The sequence below is a fragment of the Penicillium samsonianum genome, assembly GCF_028829775.1.
Source record: "Penicillium samsonianum strain IBT 33392 chromosome Unknown utg000003l_segment0_segment0, whole genome shotgun sequence".
NCBI classification, from domain to species: Eukaryota; Fungi; Ascomycota; class Eurotiomycetes; order Eurotiales; family Aspergillaceae; genus Penicillium; species Penicillium samsonianum.
Window position 1 is genome coordinate 8,235,627 of NW_026643261.1, and position 24,333 is coordinate 8,259,959.

Sequence of the window (24,333 nt, forward strand, 5' to 3'; positions counted from 1 at the left end):
TTCATCAGATAATATCTACGGCACAGAAGACTGAGAACTATCTAACTCTTAAAGGAAGAAAATAGTCCCCTATGGATGTAAGGACATAATGAAATGTGTTACGAGCTAAGCAGAACAACAAGATGTACTTCAATTTCCCTATGCACAACAAGTATGACATATGTCAGTATCCAGATTTGGAACCGACGCAAATATTTGGTGGCACATAGTACATACCACATATGTATTCAGCAGCGTCATACCCACAGGTCTCTATGGAGAAAAACAAAGTGTGTGAATATGCAGCGGACCGGACGGGGGAGAGAAAGGAAGAGAGAGGATCGAGGAGAGATCGAATTGGCAACGAGACACTGACCTCATGGGGTCTAAGAACCTGAACAACCACACTACCCATGTAGTAGATAACTACATCATTTACCGTACGATTCAACACTGTAGGTTTGTGCTCATGAGGTTTGTTACACAAAGTAACGTTATTGGTCAGTGATCTGAAAAGATCAACGTATTTTAGGTTCGATTTTAGTATAACTGACCAATGATTCAAGCTAAAATATCTGTATGGAGTGTCTCGCTCAGTCTTGGATTATATTCCACTTGTAAACAAGAGTGGTGTTCTGAAGATCATTCATAAAAACTAGATTCGATGTTCTACAAGTTTCAATAATGCCAAACGCTGAACACATAACGCAAGGGGCGGTTACGCCAGTTGCCCGGATTTGCCTCTGATGGTGGCTTGCATACATCGTACACTCTATTCTCTCACCACTTGGTATAATATGACGTGTACTAGGATGATCATCAACTGAATTTTAGTTAATAGCTAACCATCTCCCGTAATCTATCTCCAAATTATTCTATGTAAGATCAACTCCGAACGAAATATGGATACGGTGCGCGAGTCACCTCTAGGTCAATTTCTACGAGCAATTACCGGTAATAGGATTCTACTTTATCCGGAAGAAAAGCCAGGATTTGTTTCATCGAACCCAGAAGAGACAAGATACCAGATTGAATCCAAACAAAGTCTTGGCGGCGACTCTGCTATAACTCCAGCACCGACTTCATACTTCCCGCCGGGTGCCAATTCGGATGGAACGCACGCGCAAGATGAGACAAAGAATATAGTTGGCTGGTACGGCCCGGAGGATCCATCAAACCCCAGAAACTGGTCGTCATGGAAGAAGAGATTTGTTACATTTCAGATATGGTACATATCACCTCACATTTTACCTCCGTTTTCACGCAACAGTTTCTCTAATTCTTGATAGTTTGTACACGTTCGCCATATATTCTGGCTCATCAATCTACGTGCCAGTTGAACCGTAAGCTCTCAATCGGACAAGAAGACTTTTGCAATGGCGACTAATTACCCAACAGCCAAATAATGGAATATTTCCAAGTCAATCAAACGAAGGCTTCATTGGGTTTGGGATTATATGTATTGGGCTGTATGTTCCCACCATACCTTGCACAGGATAATTGCTAACGCCTCGGTTCTTACAGATGGCCTCGGTCCGTTGCTTTTCTCGCCCTTGAGTGAGGTTCCATCGTATGGTCGCAATATCCCATATATTACCTCCCTCATCATCTTTGTCATACTGTGCGTTCCCACCGCTTTGGTGGACAATTATGCCGGACTTATGGTTCTTCGACTTCTTCAGGGCTTTTTCGGAAGCCCCTGTCTAGCAAGTGGTGGTGCCTCAATGGCAGATATGGTTCGTGCAAAAGAGCTTCCCATTGTTAGAGAGTGCCTTCTTCCTCTGCCGGAACTGATCAGATGTCGAATTATAGTACTCGGATATTTACCTACCGCTAGGATTTACCAGCTGGGTTGCTGCGGCGTACGGTGGACCAGCTCTTGGTCCGGTTTTGTCGGTCTTTTCAGTCGCCGCAAAGGGGTGAGTCTTCCCATCGATATTGCGTGCATCATACCAGTGGCTGATTATGATGTCAGATGGCGCTGGGCAATGTGGGAAATTCTTTGGATGGGTGCACCCATCCTTGTCCTTATGGTCGTCTGTCTTCCAGAGACATCAGCCGACAATATACTCCTCCGTCGTGCACGACGACTACGCAGAGTTACTGGAAACTCGAATATTTCGTCGCAGTCGGAGATTGCGCAAAATAGTCGATCATTTCCCAACATGCTCCTTGATACCCTGATCAAACCTGTCGAGATAATGGCCAAAGACCCAGCCATCCTGTTCGCCAATCTCTATACCTCCCTGGTTTATGGAATCTATTACTCCTTCTTTGAGGCGTTTCCATTGACCTATCCGGCCAAATATGGGCTTGATGCTAAGGATGTCGCGCTAATCTTTATCTCAATCATAATCGGCTGTGCGCTTGCAGTTGTTGTCTATATTATTTATCTTTATACCAGCCCCATGCCTGCTCTAAAAGCCAATGGCCAACTCACACACGAGAACCGCCTAGCCCCTGCTCTATTCGCTTCTTTTGGGCCAACAGTCGGACTTTTCATTTTTGGTAAGTAGAACCAGCCCGTTTAAGATGAGCGTTTTATGTTAAACCCCGAGACTAATTTCGTGTCTTTTAGCCTGGACTACCAACGGTAATATTCATTGGGCTGTGAGCGCCTTCGGCATTGCCCTATATTCAGGAGCTGTCTTCATTATATTGCAATGCGTACTTGTCTACCTGTCGCTTGCGTACCCAAAGTATGCAGCCTCACTGTTTGCCGGAAATGATTTATCACGATCTGTTGTCGCATTTGCGTTCATCCTATTCTCCCGGTTCATGTTCATTGACCTCGGTATTGACAAAGGGGTGACTCTGTTAGCTGGATTGAGTATCCTAGGGATTGTGAGTTTCCTCTCATTTAATCTGTGTCACAGTTCGGATATGATTTTACATTTCCCATACTAACTTATACCCAAGATTGGAATGTTTATTCTCTACTTCTACGGTGCAAATTTCCGTGCTAGATCTAGCTTTGCGGAGCATAGCTGAACACAGCGGGGCGGTGGCTTTCGGCTTTTCTTTCGGCTTTAGTTTTAAAATTTATTAGGATGGGTGATGTGAACAGTTCGTGGTCTCGGATATATTATACTTCGTTTCGAAAATAGGAACTCAAAGAACTTATAATATCTTGTCGAAAACTGAGTTGAATGCATGGTTGAATACACATGTGACAACTGGTATCAATCAATCAATCAAAGTTCAATTAACCTGTTGGAGGAGACCTGTTCGGTGCATGAAGTTGACCACGTAGCGGATGGCCTGTGTGACAACTGGTACCAATCATACCATACAAAAGTGCATAATATAGTTAGTCATCGATGTCCGCACAGATTGTTGAAAGAGCGGGATTTGTCATTTTTAGTTAGAGATTCTAATATATCTGTTTTTGTCCATACATTGTCGTACTGCCAGATTTCTGTCATATCTGACTACCCATCCCCTCTGAAGGCAAATTGAAAAATATGGGCTGTTTACAACAGGTACGGTCCAAGTCTGCTACCATATCATCCAGGGAAGGATTGTTCCATGTAGGTGAGATTGACGTTAAAGGATCGATGAAAGACTCCAGGGTCTCGAGGTGACCTTGGAAAGATTTTGGTGCCTCGTGTCGCTCCTTACACATGCCCATTCCGCAATCTTAAAGCAAAATCAGCAAGTATTATTGACATAAACGGGGAAGGATTCTTCATACCAGAGTCCATCTTTGAGTCTCGCTGAATTGAATCACAGAGGTTGTGGAATTGCCTTGCCAACTGCGCTCGTGACTTCGCGACAAATTCGACTGCTGTTGCTCCATTGGAACCAAGAATGCAGTTCATTTCTTCGCTCACTCTGTCGCTACCCCAATTCAGATAACCTGCCATTGCTTGGCCTATGGCACTGGAGGCACTACACCAGCTGTCCTCGATCAGGCCCGCTTTTGCCATATGATATTCGTGCGCTGTTCTTTCGGCATAGTGAGACTGCGGTTCTGGTTGCTCCCAGGCCTTGTTGGAACTATCTGTATCGTAACCCTCACTGGGCTCTTCAGGAGCTGGGGTGAATGTGTCATCCAGTCCAATTTGTGACAGGTTGAAAAGGTTTGAGGCGGAAAAGGTCGCTGGCCATCGGAGAATTTGCGGAAGACAAATAACTAAATCCCCCGGCTGTACCACAATCTCCTGGGCTTCACCAAATACTTTGTATTCACTTCCATACTTCAGTTCCAATGAACTTTGAAGCCATGAATTCAATTGGCGATGAAACCCTGGGACCAGTCGGATCTTTTGGGCAGTCTCACAGATCGGGAAGATGACAGTACTCTGGATGTCGCTTGCCACTTCTCCTTGGACAAGTGACTTAATACGGTCGATGGGGACACCAAACCTTACATCGTCACTTTGGAAAACAGTGTTCGGTTGATACTGGCCTGGGCGATGGATGAGTTTCCAATTTTGGTCCGGTCTGCATGCGACAAGAACGGCATAATACGCCGGATCTCGTTGTACCATTTGAGATAGCATCCTGTAGCATCTTTGGATCGCCTTTTGGCTGAGTCTCGAATTTGTATCTTCTTTAGTACCGCTTCTGCTGAGGTACCGTCGGACCCGTTTGAACACACCGAACTCTTCCTTGTAGGAAAAGAAGCCGGGGATATGGAGAAATCCATCCCTTTGCCAACGCCACCATGCATCAGCAGACCCAGTATAACGACAGAGCAGTTCCGTATTCGAACAAAGGGCGGGAGTAGAGCTAAAAGAATGATCGCCTATTACTAACGGTACGTTAGCAGATATTCGACACCCAGTCGGTCATAAAGGGGAAATCGCCTGTACTTATGGAACTGTAGCATCCACGCGAACAGAATGCCTCCAAATTCTGAATTGCTTCAGCTCTAGTCCTACCACGCGGATCCTCTCCGGTAATGAACTGGGTAAGGCGCATCAGGTGCTCGGAGCAAAAGCTACCCCACGACACTGTGTATGCCCAGTCCACCAAGGCCGTCAGAAGCTTCTTATCGAACCGCGCTTGAGGGGTAGAGATTAGGGCGATCAATGGTAAGCATATAGGAGTACATCCACAAGTCTGCCACTCATTTGGGTCTTTGTTGGTTCGTGGCCCTTGTGTAGGCGAGACTCCCAACGAGAACACCCCCTGAGACGGCGTGTCTGGGAGGGATAACTCTCCTGAATGGGTGGTGGAAGGCGAAGATTTAACCTCAGTGCAAATGTCGGTGCCTTTGTTTTGCGCTGAGCTTGAGATTCGGGATTTTCTTGCTTTAAACTTCGTAAGCTGCATTCTTGGGGGTTCAACTGGAGAATATCATTACTTACATCTCCGCGTTGCCAAGCGTGTCCGTGGTATCTCTAAAGTCTCTAGTGCTCGTTGAACATCACTTGCCATGAGTCGATTCGTAGTGCGTCCACGTTCCGGTCTGTTTTTCATGCTGTCTTCGAGAAGCGAGAGTGAGTCAGAATGACCCCGGTACTTGCTCAAACAGGCTATCAATGAAAGCAAATGTTTGCTCCAAGTCAAGGGACGAGTATTTATCGGAAGAGCGTTGTCAAAAGAAACTTTCCAGTTGCGGAATATTGTTTGGGTACTGGATCGTTTCGCTAGCTCCGATTTTTTATGTCGCTGTACAATCGGTCGTACAATTTCCGTATATCCGATGGCCTTCCGGTAGTCTCTGAGGCTCTCGTACCTCGTAGACCAAAGATCATTCTGACATATCCAGTGCCAAGCGGCACTGATAGATGAAGCAACACGCTCATCGATTTCGGAACTTTTTGTCAAAAGCTCGGTCAACACATCCAAGTGTTTATGCTCTGGTTTCCCATGTAATAGAGTTGCGATAAATGCTTCAGAGGAGTCTTCTATATCACTCGAGAGATCTCGTGCCACATGATCCATTTTGAAATATTGGAGTTCTCGATCTTCAAATGACCTGATGTATTTTGTCTTATCGTTTCCTTTGGCTCTTGTTTAAAGACAATGTATCTGTATATATACCTATAACCTCTACTCAATTTGGGGTATTGCTTCTCTGCACTAGTAGAATTTGCCTGGCTAGCTGCATGGCACTTTTTTTAGTTGCTCCACACGTCATGTAGTGGTGGGTGGTGGTCGCCGTCTACAACAAAGTGCGATTGATCCTTGATAATATAACCTGGACTGTGACGTTTGATCGCCCCTAAAGATAATCAGTTATGCAGGTCAAAAATTTGAAAAGAAGTTTGACAGAATAAACACGTTTACCTGAGGCAGTTCACCCATACTTCATCCCAATGTAAAGCATATTCTGAGTATCCTTGGGCCCAATATCCCGTCAGCCGTATATTATGTCTTATAAATTGAGGCTATTGGGCAGTAACGGCGAATATAAACCACAAGAGGGTAAAATGGTTGCCTGTTACCCAGCGTTCACGCCATGGGAGATGCAGAATCATGCATATACTAGGCTCTTGAGCCTATAGATCGACATTGGGCAAACACGTTCGTGTGACCATACTGCATTTGGCTTACTCTCGCATGATGGTTCTACGCGTGTTGGACTGTGAGCTCAGGCGGGAACATGGAGAAACAGGATATTTCCAAGGTTGCCAAGCCTTGTTCCCCTTATTGTTTCTGCTTTTGATGTGAGATGCTGCCATCCCACTGGCATCTGTCGTAAATCTTAATGTCTATTCTATGCCTCCCCTACTGGAGCTGAGGTGTGTGTGATTGATTGTATGTTAATATAAAAAGATCTCCAGGTATTCAGAAGAAGAAGTCTCTTTACCTGCTTTGTGCGGTGCATTTCTTTCTTTGTTTCCGTGCCTTGACAAAATACAACGCGCAAAAAAGCAAAAGTGCGATATACTTTGCAATACATAGATAGATACATCAATCAGAAGGATAGAGCGAAGTAGATCTAAGCAGTTAGAACGTCGGCGGCAGCCTATTGTGAGTAGCCTTTCTGGTATTGGCGGAAATATTACTGACTCCCTTCGACCTCCTGCTTCGTTCGTCAATCATATCACAACTGGACGCAGCCTTGTGCGTTTCCTTAAGGGGTTGACGCAATGACGGTCCATGGATTTGCATGCCACTGCATCCAGAAAGGTAAGGCTATTTGCCTGTTTCTGCATCTTGGATGACAATTTTCGATCTCTGCAGAGGGGACTGGTGTTCGGGGTAACACAAGTTGCATCATCTCGCTTGGCCCCCTTCCCATGATATGGGTTTCCCTTAAACAACAGTAAACTGCAAGCCTGCACGGGGCCAATGTATGAGGAAGCAAGGGCTAAAATTCGTCGCGGTATACACTGCTCCTGATTGGTGGGATTATGCTGTCCTCGCTGCTTGATGTCCACGGATGCATGTTACACATATGCGAGCCCCAACACCTGAACAATATTATTACTTGAGTCTTTCTGAGATATGTTTTTGAGGCTCGTTGTTATATTTTCCTATTACTTTTGTGTGTGCACCAACCGACTTTTAAACAGTGAGAGTAAGTTTCAACTTATCTTCATACGGTGGAGGGTAGAGATATATTCATGAATTCCCGTGGAAACAGAACGCATGTAGAGCAACAGTTATAACTATACCTGGAAAAAGAAAGTTACAATCATTTTAAAAACTATTCATATATATATAATGTTGATATATCAGTGAAAGCTGAGATAGAGAGGGACAGTGAAACGAGAGATTATTCCTATGGACATGACAGAATACGGGCTGAAAGGACAAGAAAAAGGCGAGCCACTATCGGATGACTTTGTCAATTTGGCCCTATTGGTTTCGGCTAAAAGTCTTTTGGCCGCATCCTCGAACAGTTGAATCAGTTCTTTTCTTCTCAGCCCAACTCGGGAAGATGTGCGTTTGCCGACTATCCTCCACACCGCACAGATCGTACTTGTTATTCCCCATAGTCGTTTTAGGATGAAAAATATTTATGAATTCCATCGAGTCACTCGGTGAATTTAATGTATCCGGCACAGGAAGCATTTCTCATTCGGTTCGGGAAAATGATATTTTACCGGCGCCTCCTCCGAACTAAATCGAACACAATTAGTACTTAAACAATGCATGCCATAAGTAAAGGTTTGGTTAACTAAAAATACACATTCGCATGATGAAGTTCTCAAGTGTAGAATTCGTTCTAAACAGCTCGTCTGACTCGCCAACTTTCAAAACCCACGACATAATCGATGGAGAGATCATTTTTACGCCTCATCAAGAAACCAACATTGAAGACATAAGCATCACATTTAAAGGTACGCGAGCAATGGAAGTAGCTTTATTATCGGGATATTGACACGCCGAACAGGAATGACACGAATTGAAGTCGAGAACATCAATACACATGTTGCTTTGCCCTTTAACCGACTCCAAAGACCCTTCCTAAGCATGGAGTTGCCGATTCACGACTACTTATGGCATACAAATACTCTCAAACCTGGCAAGAGTTATCGAATGCCTTTCAAGTTCATCGTCCCCGATGAACTTCCCATCCATGCCTGTCATCACCAATGCGCCAATCACCAAATCCAACAAGAACATCTGCAGCTACCTGCAAGTCTCAGCTACCGTGCCACGAAATCCCACGATATTCACGACATGTCACCAGAAATGGCAGAAGTGGTCTACAGTATCAACTTTGCACTGTGGCAGCGAAATGGCAAGGCAGGAAGGTCGAAGAAAATTCTGGAAGCAACACATCCCGTGCAGATTCTCCCAACACGAAACGAGCACCCTCCCATCCTTGTCCCAAGGAGGAACAAGTATTATGGACTGCGAGCAGACAAGTCCCTGTCGACAGGGCTGCTGCGACATGCACACGGCAAACTGGCTGCCTGCTCTGCCCAACCACCGGCTATCCAGTTACAAAGTCTCCAGCCAACGAAGACGGACGCGTCAACTCCTCTGAAGATCGATCTTCGGTTTGACCCTGCTCATTTGGGCCAGTTGCCACCAAGTCTTGTTGCCGCCGAATTTCAGTTACGGGCGATGACATTCTTTGGGCTGGAGACATGGCAAGATTATCCAGATCTGTCTGATATTTCTACATGGGGTTCACGACAAGACTTTTGGTCTGATTATGTGCCATTGACACTGAACAACGAAATAAAATTGGACTGGAAGTCTCAAGAAGAAGGGGACCGTACGATCTTCACTGCATCGACTGAGGCTTGCTTTTCACTGCCTACCCATCGACGCTATCCACCCACTTTTCACTCGTGTTTAGTGTCTCGGGTTTATGCCCTGAAGGCAACGTTGTTCTATAGATTACATGGAAAGGCTCGGGGTAGATCATCTATATCGATTTCTGTTCCAGTCGAGATTTGTGCAACATGAAGAGATACCCCGGTGACGATAAAATGTTACGGATCACGATTAATTTGCAATATAATTGTTCAGGCAATGCCCTCCAACTGCCATGCGACGCACACTATCTAGATCAGTTACCCATGCGAAGCAGCTTTGGAAATTGATATGAGATTCAGTCCACTCTTCAGCCTCTACAACAACGTCCTCTTCGATTGAGACTTAAAAAAAGAATCCCGTTGAAAGCAAATGTCGGCCCACATTCCTAAACCCCCGTCTACCAATATCATCACTTGAATCCCAGCGATCAACAATTCCATCGTTGACGACCCGCTCGTTTGAGTTCCAACATTCCGTGATCGACATGCCGACCTCGAACTGACATTCAGCCACAACAATGAACTTGGAACCAATACCAGCACCCCATTCCCACCTCGCAGTATCTGTCTGCCTTGATTTTCTTGTCCATGGCCTAGCCTCGGGTATTTTTTACACAAATCAGCAAATGGACAGGCTGCCGATCATGGTTTGATTGGTATTCTAATCCTCGGCCCAGCATGTACGTGTATTAGTAGTTAGAATTCCACACGCGGCATTTGAACGCTAAGGCCGCTCTATCTAGGGGATAAGTGCAGCCGATACCCCTAGCCCATGTTGTTAAGTTTGCCTTTCTCTACTGCTAGTCGGTGAATCGGTGTCCATCTTCAACTCACTGCTTCCATCGAATACATCGACTTCATTGCCGATTGGACATCTCGACTTCAATTTGATCTCTCGATCTACTATTGCATCCTCATATATCAGTGGTTGCCCTCTTCTCAGCCGGTCACGCGACCATCCCTTGGGTCATCCAATCGACCACAACACAACAACCAACGTGTCAGCCTCGGCTCGATAGCACATCATACCATTATGGCTCTTGTTCGAGACCCATATTTCTGGAAACGGTTCTCAGCTGCAGTCCATATGGACGAAGAGTCCAGAGCAGTTGACCAAGGAATACAAACAAAACATGATGCGTAAGGCACCCTCGTCTCCCACATTTTTGATTAACGTTCAGCTCATCCCTCTAGGGCATCATGGCTTTCCCGAGAAAGACGGAAGAGAAAGCGATCACTTATCTGTGGCTTCATCATTTTCCTCGCAGTGGTGCTCGTCATCATTGTCAGCGTGATTCTTTGGTGGCTTGCTAAGAACAACTGGCTCCAACCTCATCCCGATACCCCTCAATAGCCGGCTTTGGCTAGTGAACAGTGTTCTTTGTTTGAATTTGGCGTTTATCGGGAGTTTGCATGGCATTGGAGATATACCCGCCGCACCTCCAAACGGCATTTGGAATTTTGTTTACATATCTTTTACATAGAACTGCATATAATAGACCATTTAAATCATTTATCGTTATCTCGTTTGTCTATGATGCCAAAGCCCTAATATACTTCCCCTAATCTATCCGAGCGCGTACAGTTGCCGTAAGAGGCATAGTGTGTTGGTTGTTGTGGCTTCTTATCTTTGCGGAGAAATTGCCGCGTATAGTGAGTGACCAGCGTTTAGTGGCCAGGTGATTTTGTTCAACATTTTGACACTTTCGAAATCAAATAAGAGCAGACATCGCCCAAATACGCAGTATACCTACATAAATATAGACACTATAGCTTGTGGGATCCAAAAGGGTTGTGTGTCCGCGGCTAACCTCGGTGCTACCCGTCCGGGTATCGCATTCCCCACTTCTCCAATTCCCCGCATCGTATAAGACCCCCGACTTCCCCCCCTTCTCTTCTTGCAACCACACCGCCATCATGCTTCCTCCATTTGACTACTTCGCCTATCGTCGCATAAGGTAAGCTTTTCTATATCCTCTTAGGTTTACATGATCTGGAGCTGATATCTATAGAAACCAAAAACAAAGCGAACGAGAACTCCGCTTTACGGGTCTTCCGCATCACTATCACCTCCGCATCGCCGCCCAGGACCGGAAGATCATCGACCAGCCTATCGAGGAGCTTGTCCACGATGTTCAAGACTCGGCTGTCTCTCCACTCGATATCCTCCGCACCTATGGGAAGGTAGCCAAAAGGGCTCAGGAGCGTACCAACTGCATTACCGAGGTGATGCTGCCCGAGGCCGAGTCGTGGCTGGAGTCGGAAATCAACCTGAAGGGTCCATTGGCCGGTATTCCGGTCTCTTTGAAAGATTCTATTCATGTCAAGGGATTCGATGCAAGTGTTGGGTATGCTGCTATGGCTGGAAAGCCTATCTTGGAAGATGGGCCTATGGTGCAGCTCTTGAAAGACGCCGGTAAGATCATGATTCATAGGACACGTTCTTTGATAGCTGGATTGTATGCTGATTTCCACAGGCGCTGTCCCATATGTAAAGACTGCTCTGCCAATCACTCTGCTCTCTTTCGAGTCAGCTAACGGGCTTTGGGGTCAATGCCGCAACCCGCATGTCCCAGCATACTCGCCCGGTGGCTCAACCGGTGGAGAGGCGGCGTTGCTGGCACAAGGTGGCCGTATTGGTATTGGATCCGATGTTGCTGGCTCAGTGCGCGTTCCCGCCGCCTGGAGCGGTATCTATTCACTCCGCTGCAGCACTGGCCGCTGGCCCAAGGGCGGCGTGAGCACCAGCATGCCCGGCCAGGAGGGTATTCCTAGTGTGTTTAGTCCTATGGCCCGCACCTTGGATGATTTGACATATTTCACTCGTGCAATTATCCGCATGGAGCCCTGGAAATATGAGCACACTGTGCATCCCATTGCCTGGCGCAGCGAGGTCGAGTCCGAGGCTCAAAATAAGCCTCTTCGCATTGGTCTGATGACCTCCGATGGTATGTATCAACTTCCTCACCCCAACAATGAAAGTCAGCTACTTACAAATTTCCAGGCGTCGTCCCCCCAACCCCAGCCATCGAGCGCGCCGTCGCAACAACAGTAGCCGCCCTCACTGAAGCCGGCCACACCGTCTCAGAAATCACCACCCCATCCAACGCAGACCCCTTCACAGGCCTGAATCTCGCCTCGCAACTCCTCAACTCAGATGGCTGCCACCACTTCAACTCCAACCTCAAGAGCTTTGAACCCTCCGACCCAGGCGCCATCCAACTCTCCCGCATCGCCCACCTCCCCCGCCCGCTCCGCTACCTCTACTACCTTTACGTGCGCTACATCCGCCGCGACAAGGCCTCCGCCACTCTCATCCGCGACTTCGGCCCCAAGTCCGCTGCGCAGCTGTGGACCCTGACCGCCCAGCGCGAAGCCTTCCGCGCCGCCTGGCACAAGTGGTGGGACGCCGAGCCCCAACAATTCGATTTCATCCTGTGTCCTGTCAACGCTACCCCAGCTCTCCCGCACAACGCCATGCACGATGCCGTCTCCTCGTGCGGCTACACCTTCCTGTGGAACTTGCTCGACTACTCCGCCGGTGTTATCCCAGTAGGCCACGTAGACCCTATCCGCGACGCCCTTACCGCACCCTACAAAACCGCCCTCAAGCGTTTGGGATGTGACCACGGCATTGCTCGCGGTGCGTGGAAACACTACGACTCGGCCAAGATGGCGGGTCTCCCCACCGCCGTGCAGGTCGTCGGTCGTCGCTGGCAGGAGGAGCACGTCCTTGGTTACATGGCTGCTGTGGAGAAGGCGCTCGAGCAGTACCATGATCCGCAGACCGGTGAGAACTGTCGGTATACCCTGCTGGAAATTGATTAAATTGGCCTAGCCCGCAATGCGTTGATTCGACGGGGAGATTTTCCGGACTAGTATACATAGCATCTCCCCTAGATCACCCGTTAGTACATGCATGCAGTTATGCAATTATGTAACTAGATCGGATGATTGGGTTCCCAGTTGCGTCGGAGCAGACACAATGCAATCGTTCGAGTTCTTTCCGAATATTTAATTTCCTCTCTTTTTCCGGCTGTAATTACTCCAGTCATGGGATCAATGCAGTGTAACGGTGCTCTGCGTGTTGATGGGGCTAATTTGAGGGAAGATCGTGTTTGTGGGGATTACTAGTATCCTCTTGGGTTTCGTCTGCGTCGATCTGCACGGGAGAATCCTTTGACGCATCCGACTTTGTCTGGACTCGACTTGCATTCGCATTTCCCCCTGGTCCAATCGTCGATATCCCCACACACACAGACATCTACTCATTATTTTCCCTTTCTAATATATACATCTACCTAAATACCACTCCGTAACTAAATAGCAATATATATTATAGTCATTAAAAAATAGACTCGCGATCGACGGGTCAATGTCAGTGGACCTGTCACCCTTGGTCTTAGTCAATGGGGACCCCGGCGGGCTGTCAGAAAGCGCTAACCCTAACGCCCCTGTACATGTATCCGTCATGTCAGGCTTTCAAAACGAACGCTAATTAGCGGTGCATTGTCTAGACTCTCCCGTTGGCCTTGCTTCAAGTAATATGATTGGTGCTACTCGGTTATTTTTCCCGCTGATCTTCGGTGTGGCAGACCTAAAGATGAGAGATATTCTGCGCCCTCTGCGACTTTAGACTTAATCGGGATTGGATTAATGTTAATGAACTGTGGGCTGGCTGACCCTGAGCAAGGTCCCTTTCTTTGGTTTCGATGCCTACAGGTGGAAAAATATAGCTGAAAATATAGCTGAAGAAGTTCGTGCATTAGCCATGAGGTATACATAGTAATTGTTGAGAGGTTCGGCCTTTCGGCTGCAGGGACTGACTTAATGTCCGTGTGATAATAGCAGGTCGCTAACTGTGAATACTTTGTAGGTGAGAGGCACATATTGTCTCTTGTTGCAGTCAGCTTGCATCATGGAGAGAAACAATCAAGCTCTATAATATAGGAGAAAAGGCAATCGTTCTGACAAGAAAGAGAGGTCCAAAGACTCGGTGACGCAGCTTAACTGCATAAAGAGGTCGCTAATTATAACAATTCAAATACCGTTTGTCTCTGTCTAAACTACGGAGTATATCAAACACAATAGATAGTATTTCAAGTATGTAGACTTACTGTACGGAGTAGACCCTCTCGAGGTCGATCGCACTCGAATTTGCCACTTTCAAAGACATTTAACCTCGCGATCGACGGGGTCCCACCAGAACCACTTTTCTTTATTCCTTCACTTTCATAGGCCCTGTCAGAAAAGGTTAAAGCCCGTTGGATATTTCCGTCAAGCTTTGACGTACTCCGTATAACGATTCCGCACACCCCTCATGCCACTGCCAAGGTCCGTAGGCGGTTTCAGTTCTGCGGTTTTGACAGGATTCCGACGGGGACTGACAGTACCGTAAAATAGTATTAGATAATACAAAATATATGTGGCAATAGTCCGGATTATTTTCTCTTGGGCTAGCCATATGTGTCCACGATGGTGGTATTCCTGGGGAATAAGGGGATATTACTCTGGGCCATACAAGAACATGGAAAGTAGAAAATCCCCCATTTGGCAATCTTATGCCACAACTTCGTATTTAACGGCTGTTCGGAGTTCTTTTCCTATAACCTTATGGAAGAGGGGCATAAGGTTTGAAGATTCTGAGAGATTTCTACTCTCCGTAGATCATCTAATATTCTGTATACGATGTGCATGGCACTCACTATTTACAGCCGAATGCAGAAGACTCCACTGGATCGTCAGAATTGCACGTAATAGTAACATATGAGTTTCAAAGAAATGAGGCAATTAATAGAATAATAGAATAATAGAATAATAGCGTAAAATAATAAAGGAGTATAAAGTGCAAAAACAAAAAAGTACAGATCTGCGGTCACGGGGGTTCCCGAGCTTCTTCCTCTTTACCCTTTTTTTCCCCACTCCAACACCTTCAGAGCCAAAAAAAGAAACAGAAAGATCTCAGGAAGTATTATAAGAAATGGGATGATCCACATAGGGCTTTGCTGTCAATATCAATACCCCATCATCTTTAAAACTCCATTCAGGCTTGAACCTCTCTTCTCCTTCTGAAGATCATGCAGGATCTAGCTATCACATACATCTCTCACCGCTTACCAAGCCGGTGATATGATCTGAAATGGCGTCAAGAAAGAAACAGCCCGCCTCCAAGAAGAAGGATGGCATTCATTTTGTCAATGCCAGACCATCTACCGAGTCCGAACGATTGAAAGCCCAGCGTACGGTGCGTGCGCATGTCGGACGATGGATTTCAGATCAATCAAAGGACCGATCCGCAGGCGAATCATCCAATTCACCCGCCCGACCTGTCCGCAACGCCACTGCCCCAATACCTGTCATTGACCGCGCCGGTCCCGGTACCTCCTCCTTTACCATCGTTTCGCGTCATTCAAGCTCCCGTCGTGGGAACAACCGCGGTCAAAGCTTCGCCTTTGTGCACGACTCCCGCTCCAACCAGGCTGCATACCGAGACTCGCCATTTTCGCCGTCGCAGGCCAGTGACAGCAGTGAAAGCAGTAGCAGCGACGATGCGAGTACCGTGACCACGTTCTCCTCGGAGGCCCTCGCTGTCATCCGGTTCAATGAGCGCAATTCTCCTGAGCGGCTTCAACGCAACCTCTCGGGAGTCTTCGACCCGTTCGCCACATATCCCGCTCCAAGGAACTTCGAGCCAGAGATGGTCAATCTGTCAGAGCGCTATCTCACAGGTGTTGTGTGGCCGGGACTCGCTCCGCGGCCACGGAATGTCCGAGCTGCGGCTAATAAGTGGTTCGATCTGTCCATGGGTGACCCGGCTTTGTTTACAGCGTTCATGTTTGGGGCGTTGTGCCACCTCCGTGTACAATGGCAGAATAACTGGGTGCCGGGTACGGTATTTGGTCAGAGGGAACGTCGCGCGCTGCAGCTGTGTGAAATGGAATCGATCAAGCTGATCAACCAGGCTGTTCGCGACCCCGATCGCGTGGTCAGCGACGCTGTTCTCCTCAGTGTTATCTGCATGGCTCATCATCAGGCGGAGGAGAAATTGGTACAACAGCACCGCAGAACACCATTTAATCCGCCTTTCCCGCGACTACAATGGATCGATGTCTACGGGTGTCTGCCACCAAATATGGTTCATATCAAAGGATTGTTGCAGTTGATCAAACTGCGAGGCGGCTTGGCAAATATCCACACAGATGGTTTGTCCGCGACAATTTGCTTGTATGTCTCGGTTCTTTTTTTTATTTCGTATTGACTGCCCGTACTGACCACTCACAGCTCGGATATCATGAGCTGCAGCGTCTTCTGCATCCATCCATGCTTTGAATTCTGGCCACTCGCCGATCACCGATTAGGCATGTCCATCCAAGAAATGCTCGGCTTCGGTCCATCCGATGTCGACCAGGGATTCGGCCGTTTGCAGGAAATTGGCGCCACTCGCCAAATGGCAGAAGCTTTCCAAGCGGTGCACACTTATCTCGGGATCATCAAAGCGAACCCGAATTCCACACATGATGTCTCTTTGCTTGCCGACCAACGCAACCTAACCCAACATACTATCCTCAGTCTCTCTCCGGCCTCAGACCTCGACGCCTTCTTCGCTCATCCCACGCATGCCGCCACCTATGAAGCCTGCCGTCTAGCGGCACTAATCTTCGGGGTCGGCGTCATCTTCCCCATCCCCGCACAGAATACCCCCCTTAATACTCTGGCGCGCCTTATGCAATCGGTCCTCCTCCAACCCAACTCCTCAGACCTATGGTCTTCACCATCCACGCGTCTCCCTCTTATCTGGGCCTTGACCCTCGGCGGTATCGCAGCGAACGATGCCCCCGAGCGCGCCTGGTTTGCCTCTGCTCTAGGGGATATAACCCGCAGGACTGGTTTGAATTCATGGGCCAGCATCAAATCTGTCCTCGCGTCCATGTTATGGTATGATGCTGCCTGCGATTCTGCTGCAGAGGCTCTCTGGCAGGAGAACGCTAGCAAGTTTAGCTATGCCATCCAGTGAGCAGCCCCAATTCCATCATTGGGAAATTCTCCGAACCTCGAGAAGCGTGAATAGACCCGCTTCCTCTCCGGATCTGCCGTCACCTGCAGTGACGCAGTCCAGCTTCCCTATGTCTCCCTCTCCGCTCGTCCCTACCACCGTCCCTCCCATATCATCTTCACTATCGTTGTCATCCTCGGTTCTCTTTGAAATGGATATATGGAACATATTGGGCTTTCTTTCCCGGGAATACATACCGTCACAATCACCAGCGATATGCTTCGACTTGGACATGGGGCATACATAGATATACCCGCAGGTGCTTTCGACCACACCGGATATCAGTTTTGCATAATCTTGTCTAAACTCGCCGTGCTGTGAAACTCGAACACTGTCACCTGACCCCGGGCCCGCGCCCGAGGCATTACTCTTTTTCCTTTTTTGGATTGCACGGGATATAATGAATCTGCTTTTGGGTGTGAATTCGGATTATAATATCTCCCGACATAGGCTGTGGCTTTCTCACGCCTAGTTGTCGTCTTTGGATGTATGGGATACATCCGTATATAGTACATCTCTGTTTGGGTCGGAATCATTAGAGACATAATACATAACGTTCCATGTTCTCATCTCTAGATTGTATTCCAGTCTTCCTTGCTATGTTTCTCTCGTAGTAGTAGTGGTAGGGATTTCCTCAAATCCTCATTTCTCATATCCCAATCACATTCATTCATGAACTGTTCATCCTTATATACTCAATGCAAACAACAAGTTAAACATACTCCCTATGCCATATAAATCAAATCCCATAACATCAAGCCCCATACCGTCTGTCGGGTGCATCATTCCTCAACAACGGCTCTCTCTCCCTAACATCTTGATACTGATCACCATCACCCCTCCTCCTCCTCCCCAAAACACCCGTCTGATAAGCAACAAACCCAACAAGCCCACCGCCAACCCCAGCAACCAACACCGTAAGCCCAACATTAACAGGCACAGGATTCCCCCTCCAAATCTTCAACGTAAGCGCATCAAGTCCCGCCTGCGCAAAATTCCCAACACCAGCAAGACAGATAATGAGCCCGTACACCTTCCCAAACGTCGCAAACCCAAACACTTTAGCCGCGTAGTCCGATACAGCGGTGTAATAGAACGGTCGGTACAACACGAACAAAATGATATTCCCATATGCAGCTGCTGGATGCGGTATACAGCCCAGCACGCCGATGACGGTTGCCGACACGACGAGGATCAAGAGCACAGTGCGTGTCTGGAATATGTCGAGGAATGTGCCGATAAACGGGACAGAGACAAGTCCGCCGACGGGTAGGAGGATGTCGAATATTGTGTTTATTTGTGCGGCTGTCTCTGCGGAGAGCAGGTAGGTGTATTGTGAGCGTAGCGTTGCGACGAAGTAGTTTATTCGTAGCATCATTAGAACAGTGAAGGCTGTTATTAGCGTGAACCAGGGTGTGCGTAGTTGGTATAGTGCGCTGCGGCCGTGGAGAACGCCCCAAATCCCGCCTGGTGTCGGGTTGGGGGTCGTTGGTTGTTGTTGGGGTGTGTGGGGGTGTGGTGTTGTAGTACCGTGGGTTCCTCTGGTGGTATTGATATCGAGCGAGGTGTCGATGTTGGTGTGGAAGACGGCGTCGTTGATCGTATGGCCGGATATCACGGAGGCTGTGCCGTCATCTAGTAGATCTTGGATGTGGCTGACGATGCTTTGGCGATGGAGTCGTCTGTGCATACGCTGGCGCTCGCCCTCGGTACGGTCGTCAGCCGTGTCATCTATGCGATCGTGTATCTCGTCTGCGACGTGCGCTTTGGCTTGTTGTACGAGCTCGCCGGCGGTTTTGTAGGATGTTGGTGGCATTATGAAGATCTGTGCTGCGATGATGAATACCGGTACGATGAGGTACACCGCGAAGAAATTGTTGGTTGATACGAGGCCATGAGTGTGTTCGCTTAACAGTCTGAAAAGCAGGAATAGAGCACTCGAGGCATCGAAGGCGCCTGTCAGCATTGATAGGATCAGGCCGGATCGTGTGGGGAACGTGTTTGATAGCTGGAAGGATGAAATGAATACGAATGGTCCTCCCAGTGCTAGGAATAAGTAACCTGGGATGTACCCATCGAATGGAAGCTTGCTGGCTGTCCCGAAGAGTACTGCTCCTATGGCGAGACAGATACTGCCGATGATCCCACAAACTCGTGGTCCATACGCGTCTAGGATTGTTCCTACGGGTAGGGCTGAGACATTGGTTACTACAGCGGCAATGGTGAACATCAGGTTTAGCCTGTTACGTGTAAGTATGAGACATCTTGAACCAAGGATAAAAACATACCGGATCTCCTGCCCAAAGCACACATCGACATCTTCCTCAAGCTCAGCCTGGGAGCAGAGGTTGCGATATACTTTCTCTCGAATAAGGATGGGCTTGAGAGCTGCAAAGCCGAAAACAACTCCAGCAGCCAGAAAGCAGTATACAACTGCCGTGAAGACCTGGGCTTTTTACAAGTTAGCATATCCCTGCATATTAAAAAGAAGTATAATGCAACTTCCATCAACCTACCAATCCTCCTAGCAGCGCTCACTTCATAAGCACCGGTAGTATCCGCACAAGGCGGCGTCCGAGCAACGGTGGTCCCTGAATCCTCGTGCTCAGTCCGCCCTGTAGATCCCAGTCCCTGCGCTGAACCCGAACCCGCACGTTCCTCACGGGTAGTCGCCGGAGAGAGACCCAGAAACGAGGGCCCGAAAAACGAGGATCGATCGTCGTGTGGATCCTCTGGGCTCTCATTCCAGCCTGGCCCCGCATACGGGTTGAAATTCAGTCTGCTGTATGTGGAGGGAAATGAAGATGACACGGATCCCTCGGGCAGATCTTGGTAGGAGTCCGGATCCGAATCCTCCGATTCGGGGTGGCCGAGAAAGGCCGCGGGGTTGCGCTCCCATCCTTCAAGGAAAGAGATGCGGTTTAGGGACATTTTATGGCATTATAATTTAAGGATTGGTCACTGAGTTGCACAATATTAGTAAATAAAGGTAGGTGTATGATTCAAAGCTCTCCAGGAGCTACGAGGCCAGCAAGGAGCTCCCAAGATAAGAAACTTGGAAAGTTGGAATAGCTTTGTCCTCGATATGCATGGGTGCCTTATTTTCGGGGCTTCGAAGCCTAAATTTCAGGCATCATTATCATAACTTCTCTTCTCTCTCTCTCTCTCTCTCTCTCTCTCTCTTCTCTCTCTCTCACTCCCCACAATTCATTCTTCTTTTCTTACCTCCAACCATGGATCGAAACTTTCCTTTGCTGATGAAATGATGAATAATCCAAGAGGTGTTTCGTTCTCCCGGAGCATATGACCTAAACAGGCAGCTGATAACGACAAGCGCCCCCCACATATCCAGATGCAACTTGTCATTTGTTTAGTTTAGTGTTTGGACGTGCCGGGTTTAACTTTATAGCATCGGGATTGGTTTGGGATCGCCTTTTCGGCATGGTGTTGGGGACATTACCTCCAAGATCGACAGGGTTCAACTGGTCCGGAGTACTTTTTCCCATGGGTTTGAAATTAAAACCAAATCCAAATCTCATTTTCATCGAAGCTGACCCACAAAGCAGAATTTATCAAGTCCTGATACTCTGTACAAAGTACTCCATACGGAGATTGCCGGTACAATTGTCAAATAATAAGAAAGTCCCTGAAAGATCCTTGTCGCCACCATGTGGCTCGGAGGACCGAGCAAACCTTTTTTTTTTTTTTTTTTTTTTTTCTTTCTCGAGGGTGCCTGAACCAGGTTCGGTGAGACCAATCGGCAAATGAAACTAGAAACCCGAATAACTTCAACGCTAATTTTGTTCCTAATTTCATTCCGTTGAAGCTTGTTGAACGCCTTGCACTTCTTTTCCAACCTTGGGAGGTTTTAAGTTCTGCTGACAAACCTAACAGCCCTGAACCCGTGGCTTGATAACCATGTGGGATGGAGTCCCGTTCTGAGTTTCATCTTATTATTGGACATCTTTTGAGGAGTCTGTTCCTTAAAATATAACACCCCCTGTACATTGCGGAGATACCTGAAGACTACGGAATATGACAAAAGAGGAAAAAGGGGGTTTCGGGCCATGGACACTACGGAGTACAATAATAAACTCACTTGGCACCGCACATCTCGGCCAGGTCTGATGCCGAGAACCCGATACAAGTCGGAACGGAACATCCATGGATGACATGCCCCAAGATCTTTACTGGTTAGGTAAACGATCAGAACCTTTCGATCAAACTTAGTCTGATACGTGGGGGAGCCGTTCATCCAACCACGACCAGCAAAAGTCTGCCTAGACTCGGGAGTGGAAATTGTTGAACCTGGCGTGATGAGCTAGGGTACTGAACGTTTTCCAATTCGGGTTATACTGATGAGATTTGGGCTAATTTCCAGTACATTTGAAACCCGCTATTCTACATTTCAACCACTGTTAGCTCTGCTCCGCTCAAACTAATCTCCAACTAAACCCACATTCAGAGTAGCCGCTGGATATACCCCAAAAATGATACGCAATCCGTTAGTGATCTGCCAATTATTTTGTACCCACCCCATCTCGGCTTTTGTATGGGCGTTAGTCTTCCTCCCAATGGGACATCGCCATGGATGAGTTTGATAGTCGGACTAAGCAACTTAACCTATTTACATATCTCACTACCCTTGGGCCTGGCATTCTAAATATGCTTTCTGGAAGCTTTCCTTGTTTCCGATTGTACCTTTGACTGCGTAATGAGGGGATGGTCAGTTCTTTTTGATTCGTTACACATATTTGACCTCCACTAACCATCCCTTTTCAGCCTCACATGTCGTCTGCGCCATCTGAAATGTATGTCGATGGATTCTAACAGTCTCATCCTTGCGCACTAACAGAAATAGGTGATAAATCCGGTTCGAAATGTCTCCGCTGTCAACGCTCTGGCCGCGAATGTGTCCCAGCTCCCGGCAAATCTGAAGAGGTCTCTTTCCGACACGGCCAGAACCCATCCCTGAGAGGAAAGGGCCCCCCGAGATATGGCGAGAGTGATCTTGCTTTCCCGGACGACCAAGTCTGGGTTGACACGTCTTCGGACTGTACGTGGAATGGTCTTCATGTTTATTGTCTGCCCGACATACTGATATTTTAGTAGTCGACTTCAAGGATGAAACAGATCAGACGGCAGCTGAATACTATGTTGTACCTGTAACAAGGCAGGCGTCAACTTCAAGGTCATCGTCTGATCATTCGACACCTCCATCGACGATGGATTCTGCTTTGGCAACTCCAAACCTCGCCATTCCTGCTTACGCCGCAGGATCTCAGTTGGGGTCCAGATCGAATTCAGTGAATTCGCCACGTGCACCTACCACGCCTACGCCCATCGGCCAACCAAGGCTATCCAATGTCACCGAAGCCTTTCTGTTGCGGCATTTTCAAAAGTACCTAGCGCCGTGGGTAAGTTGGGCATTTTTATCAAGTTCTCTGCCCTTAAACTAACAACCCAGCTCGACGCATTCAACCCCGAACGACACTTCTCAACAGATGTCATCGAGCGCGCGACTCAATCCCCATTACTACTATATGCATGTCTAGCAGTCTCAGCATGTCACCTATCCCGAACAACAAACTCCATCGCGGGCGACGTCGCACACGTATACCATGAGCGCTGTATCTCAATCATGCTCCCGGTCCTCGACAAGCCCGAGTTCGAAATCGGAATCGACATCCTCCTCTCATCAACTGTCATTCTACGATTTTTCGAATCAATCTCCTGTGCGTGGACAACCAATCATCATCTTCAACGCGAAATAATTACCCCGGCTAATGCAATCCACCCAACAGCCCATAGTCCCCCAAACGACCAACAACACCATCTCTTGGCCGGTTCAGTGTATATCAGCTCCCATGTGGACTCGGCTATCTCCGGCGGACTGGCATCGGCTTCCTTCTGGGCATATGTTATTCAAGATATTCAATTCGCGCTCACGTACCAGAAATGCCTTCGGTTAACATTCGCCCCGTTCGATGACCGCCTGCGACAATGGTGGGCCGCCAAACCTACCCTGAGCGACGGAGACTGGACAAACCGCGCTATATGGCTATTGGCCGAGACTATTGATTTCTGTTATAATATTTCGGGCCGGAGCCACGATGGTAGACTCGGAAGTGCGGGAGAGGCTGCGCTCAGGCATCGCATTCTTGAGTGGGAGCTTGGTCGACCGGATACGTTTGTGCCATTGCATGTTTCGCCGCCGGATCCTGGGAGTGGAAAACCTTTCCCTGTTGCTTGGTATACGAGCTTGTGGCATGGTATGTGACATATTCCCATGTGTGGGGGTGATATGCTAATTTTGGGGTCTAGCTACTGCGATTCAGCACATCTGTCTCACTAAATCGCTGATGCTAATTCGCGAACTCGAATTTTATGATCGGAGCATGTTGGATTTAGAGCAGCCTGTCAAATTAAGGGTCCGTCTCTTTTATCCGAAGCACCCCGTTCTATACTGACCCCGACAGAATGATCTCGCCGAAACGCTTAATTTTATGTTCGGAATCGCCATATCTGCCGATGATGATCCTTCGCTACGTATCACGGCTTGCCATGCACTTTTTGCTTGTAGGTTTTTTTTTTTCGAATTTGAGGGCTGAGAGTTTACTAATACGGCCACAGGCGGATCATGGGTCGAAGACCATGTTGTGCAGGGTTTGCTAATTGATCTCCTTCGCCGAACGGAAAGGGAAAACGGCTGGCCGTGGGGATATGTGCACAACCAAGTTGTGCGAGCGTGGAGGCCGATGTAGTTATATACCCAGTTTGTTTGCATATACCATGATATAGACCAGTTAGAATTGCCCTTCTTGGGCGCCGATCGTGTGAGGCTCAGGCAGCTCCACAGATCTGATCATACTACAGCCCCACAAACAACACCTTAATTATAGTTTATATTGTTGGTGATTACTTTTGCTTAGATTAATCAAGCAGACTATACTATGCAGAGCCTTATTTGTAGATCTGACAGTAAAGTCGCCTGGGAATACGATATAAAGATGATCGGAGAGAAGTATATAGTTCATTCACTCACTATAGCAAGGCGAATAGTAAAGAAGAGATGGAGAAAAAAGAAGTATCAATCGGCTAGAAGCATTCAAGTCAGGAACTTTCTCT

General features: G+C 47.8%; 8 protein-coding genes across 8 annotated transcripts; 6 read left to right on the forward strand and 2 right to left on the reverse strand.

Moving 5' to 3' along the window:
- Window positions 1-881: 881 nt before the first annotated feature.
- Window positions 882-2,970, forward strand: N7471_006809 (MFS transporter; the record flags this gene model as incomplete). The annotated part of the gene is made up of 8 exons (XM_057279528.1): window positions 882-1,207; window positions 1,269-1,322; window positions 1,378-1,448; window positions 1,504-1,715; window positions 1,792-1,898; window positions 1,955-2,487; window positions 2,558-2,823; window positions 2,899-2,970. The coding sequence occupies 8 exons, from the start codon at window positions 882-884 to the stop codon at window positions 2,968-2,970; spliced, it is 1,641 nt and encodes a 546-aa protein (XP_057139138.1).
- Window positions 2,971-3,457: 487 nt separating this feature from the next.
- N7471_006810 (uncharacterized protein) lies at window positions 3,458-5,874 on the reverse strand (the record flags this gene model as incomplete). Its single annotated transcript, XM_057279529.1, has 4 exons — window positions 3,458-3,618; window positions 3,674-4,735; window positions 4,797-5,237; window positions 5,295-5,874. Coding segments are annotated over 4 exons (2,244 nt in total), but the record flags the coding sequence as incomplete, so codon positions are not given.
- A 2,481-nt stretch (window positions 5,875-8,355) lies between these two features.
- N7471_006811 (uncharacterized protein) lies at window positions 8,356-9,303 on the forward strand (the record flags this gene model as incomplete). The annotated part of the gene is made up of 1 exon (XM_057279530.1): window positions 8,356-9,303. The coding sequence occupies one exon, from the start codon at window positions 8,356-8,358 to the stop codon at window positions 9,301-9,303; it is 948 nt and encodes a 315-aa protein (XP_057139140.1).
- Window positions 9,304-10,185: 882 nt separating this feature from the next.
- N7471_006812 (uncharacterized protein) lies at window positions 10,186-10,506 on the forward strand (the record flags this gene model as incomplete). The annotated part of the gene is made up of 2 exons (XM_057279531.1): window positions 10,186-10,292; window positions 10,347-10,506. The coding sequence occupies 2 exons, from the start codon at window positions 10,186-10,188 to the stop codon at window positions 10,504-10,506; spliced, it is 267 nt and encodes an 88-aa protein (XP_057139141.1).
- A 563-nt stretch (window positions 10,507-11,069) lies between these two features.
- On the forward strand, window positions 11,070-12,980 carry N7471_006813 (putative acetamidase; the record flags this gene model as incomplete). Its single annotated transcript, XM_057279532.1, has 4 exons — window positions 11,070-11,110; window positions 11,165-11,568; window positions 11,630-12,100; window positions 12,157-12,980. The coding sequence occupies 4 exons, from the start codon at window positions 11,070-11,072 to the stop codon at window positions 12,978-12,980; spliced, it is 1,740 nt and encodes a 579-aa protein (XP_057139142.1).
- Window positions 12,981-15,291: 2,311 nt separating this feature from the next.
- Window positions 15,292-17,166, forward strand: N7471_006814 (uncharacterized protein; the record flags this gene model as incomplete). Its single annotated transcript, XM_057279533.1, has 2 exons — window positions 15,292-16,376; window positions 16,434-17,166. 2 exons carry the CDS (start codon window positions 15,292-15,294, stop codon window positions 17,164-17,166), a joined length of 1,818 nt encoding a protein of 605 aa, XP_057139143.1.
- A 793-nt stretch (window positions 17,167-17,959) lies between these two features.
- Window positions 17,960-20,205, reverse strand: N7471_006815 (putative MFS transporter Fmp42; the record flags this gene model as incomplete). The annotated part of the gene is made up of 3 exons (XM_057279534.1): window positions 19,722-20,205; window positions 19,494-19,656; window positions 17,960-19,445 (listed from the first exon to the last, which is right to left on the reverse strand). Exons 1-3 carry the CDS (start codon window positions 20,134-20,136, stop codon window positions 17,960-17,962), a joined length of 2,064 nt encoding a protein of 687 aa, XP_057139144.1. The 5' UTR covers window positions 20,137-20,205.
- A 1,714-nt stretch (window positions 20,206-21,919) lies between these two features.
- On the forward strand, window positions 21,920-23,969 carry N7471_006816 (Zn(II)2Cys6 transcription factor domain-containing protein; the record flags this gene model as incomplete). The annotated part of the gene is made up of 8 exons (XM_057279535.1): window positions 21,920-21,930; window positions 21,988-22,016; window positions 22,067-22,261; window positions 22,318-22,622; window positions 22,673-23,477; window positions 23,530-23,636; window positions 23,685-23,784; window positions 23,839-23,969. 8 exons carry the CDS (start codon window positions 21,920-21,922, stop codon window positions 23,967-23,969), a joined length of 1,683 nt encoding a protein of 560 aa, XP_057139145.1.
- Between the last annotated feature and the right edge of the window lie 364 nt (window positions 23,970-24,333).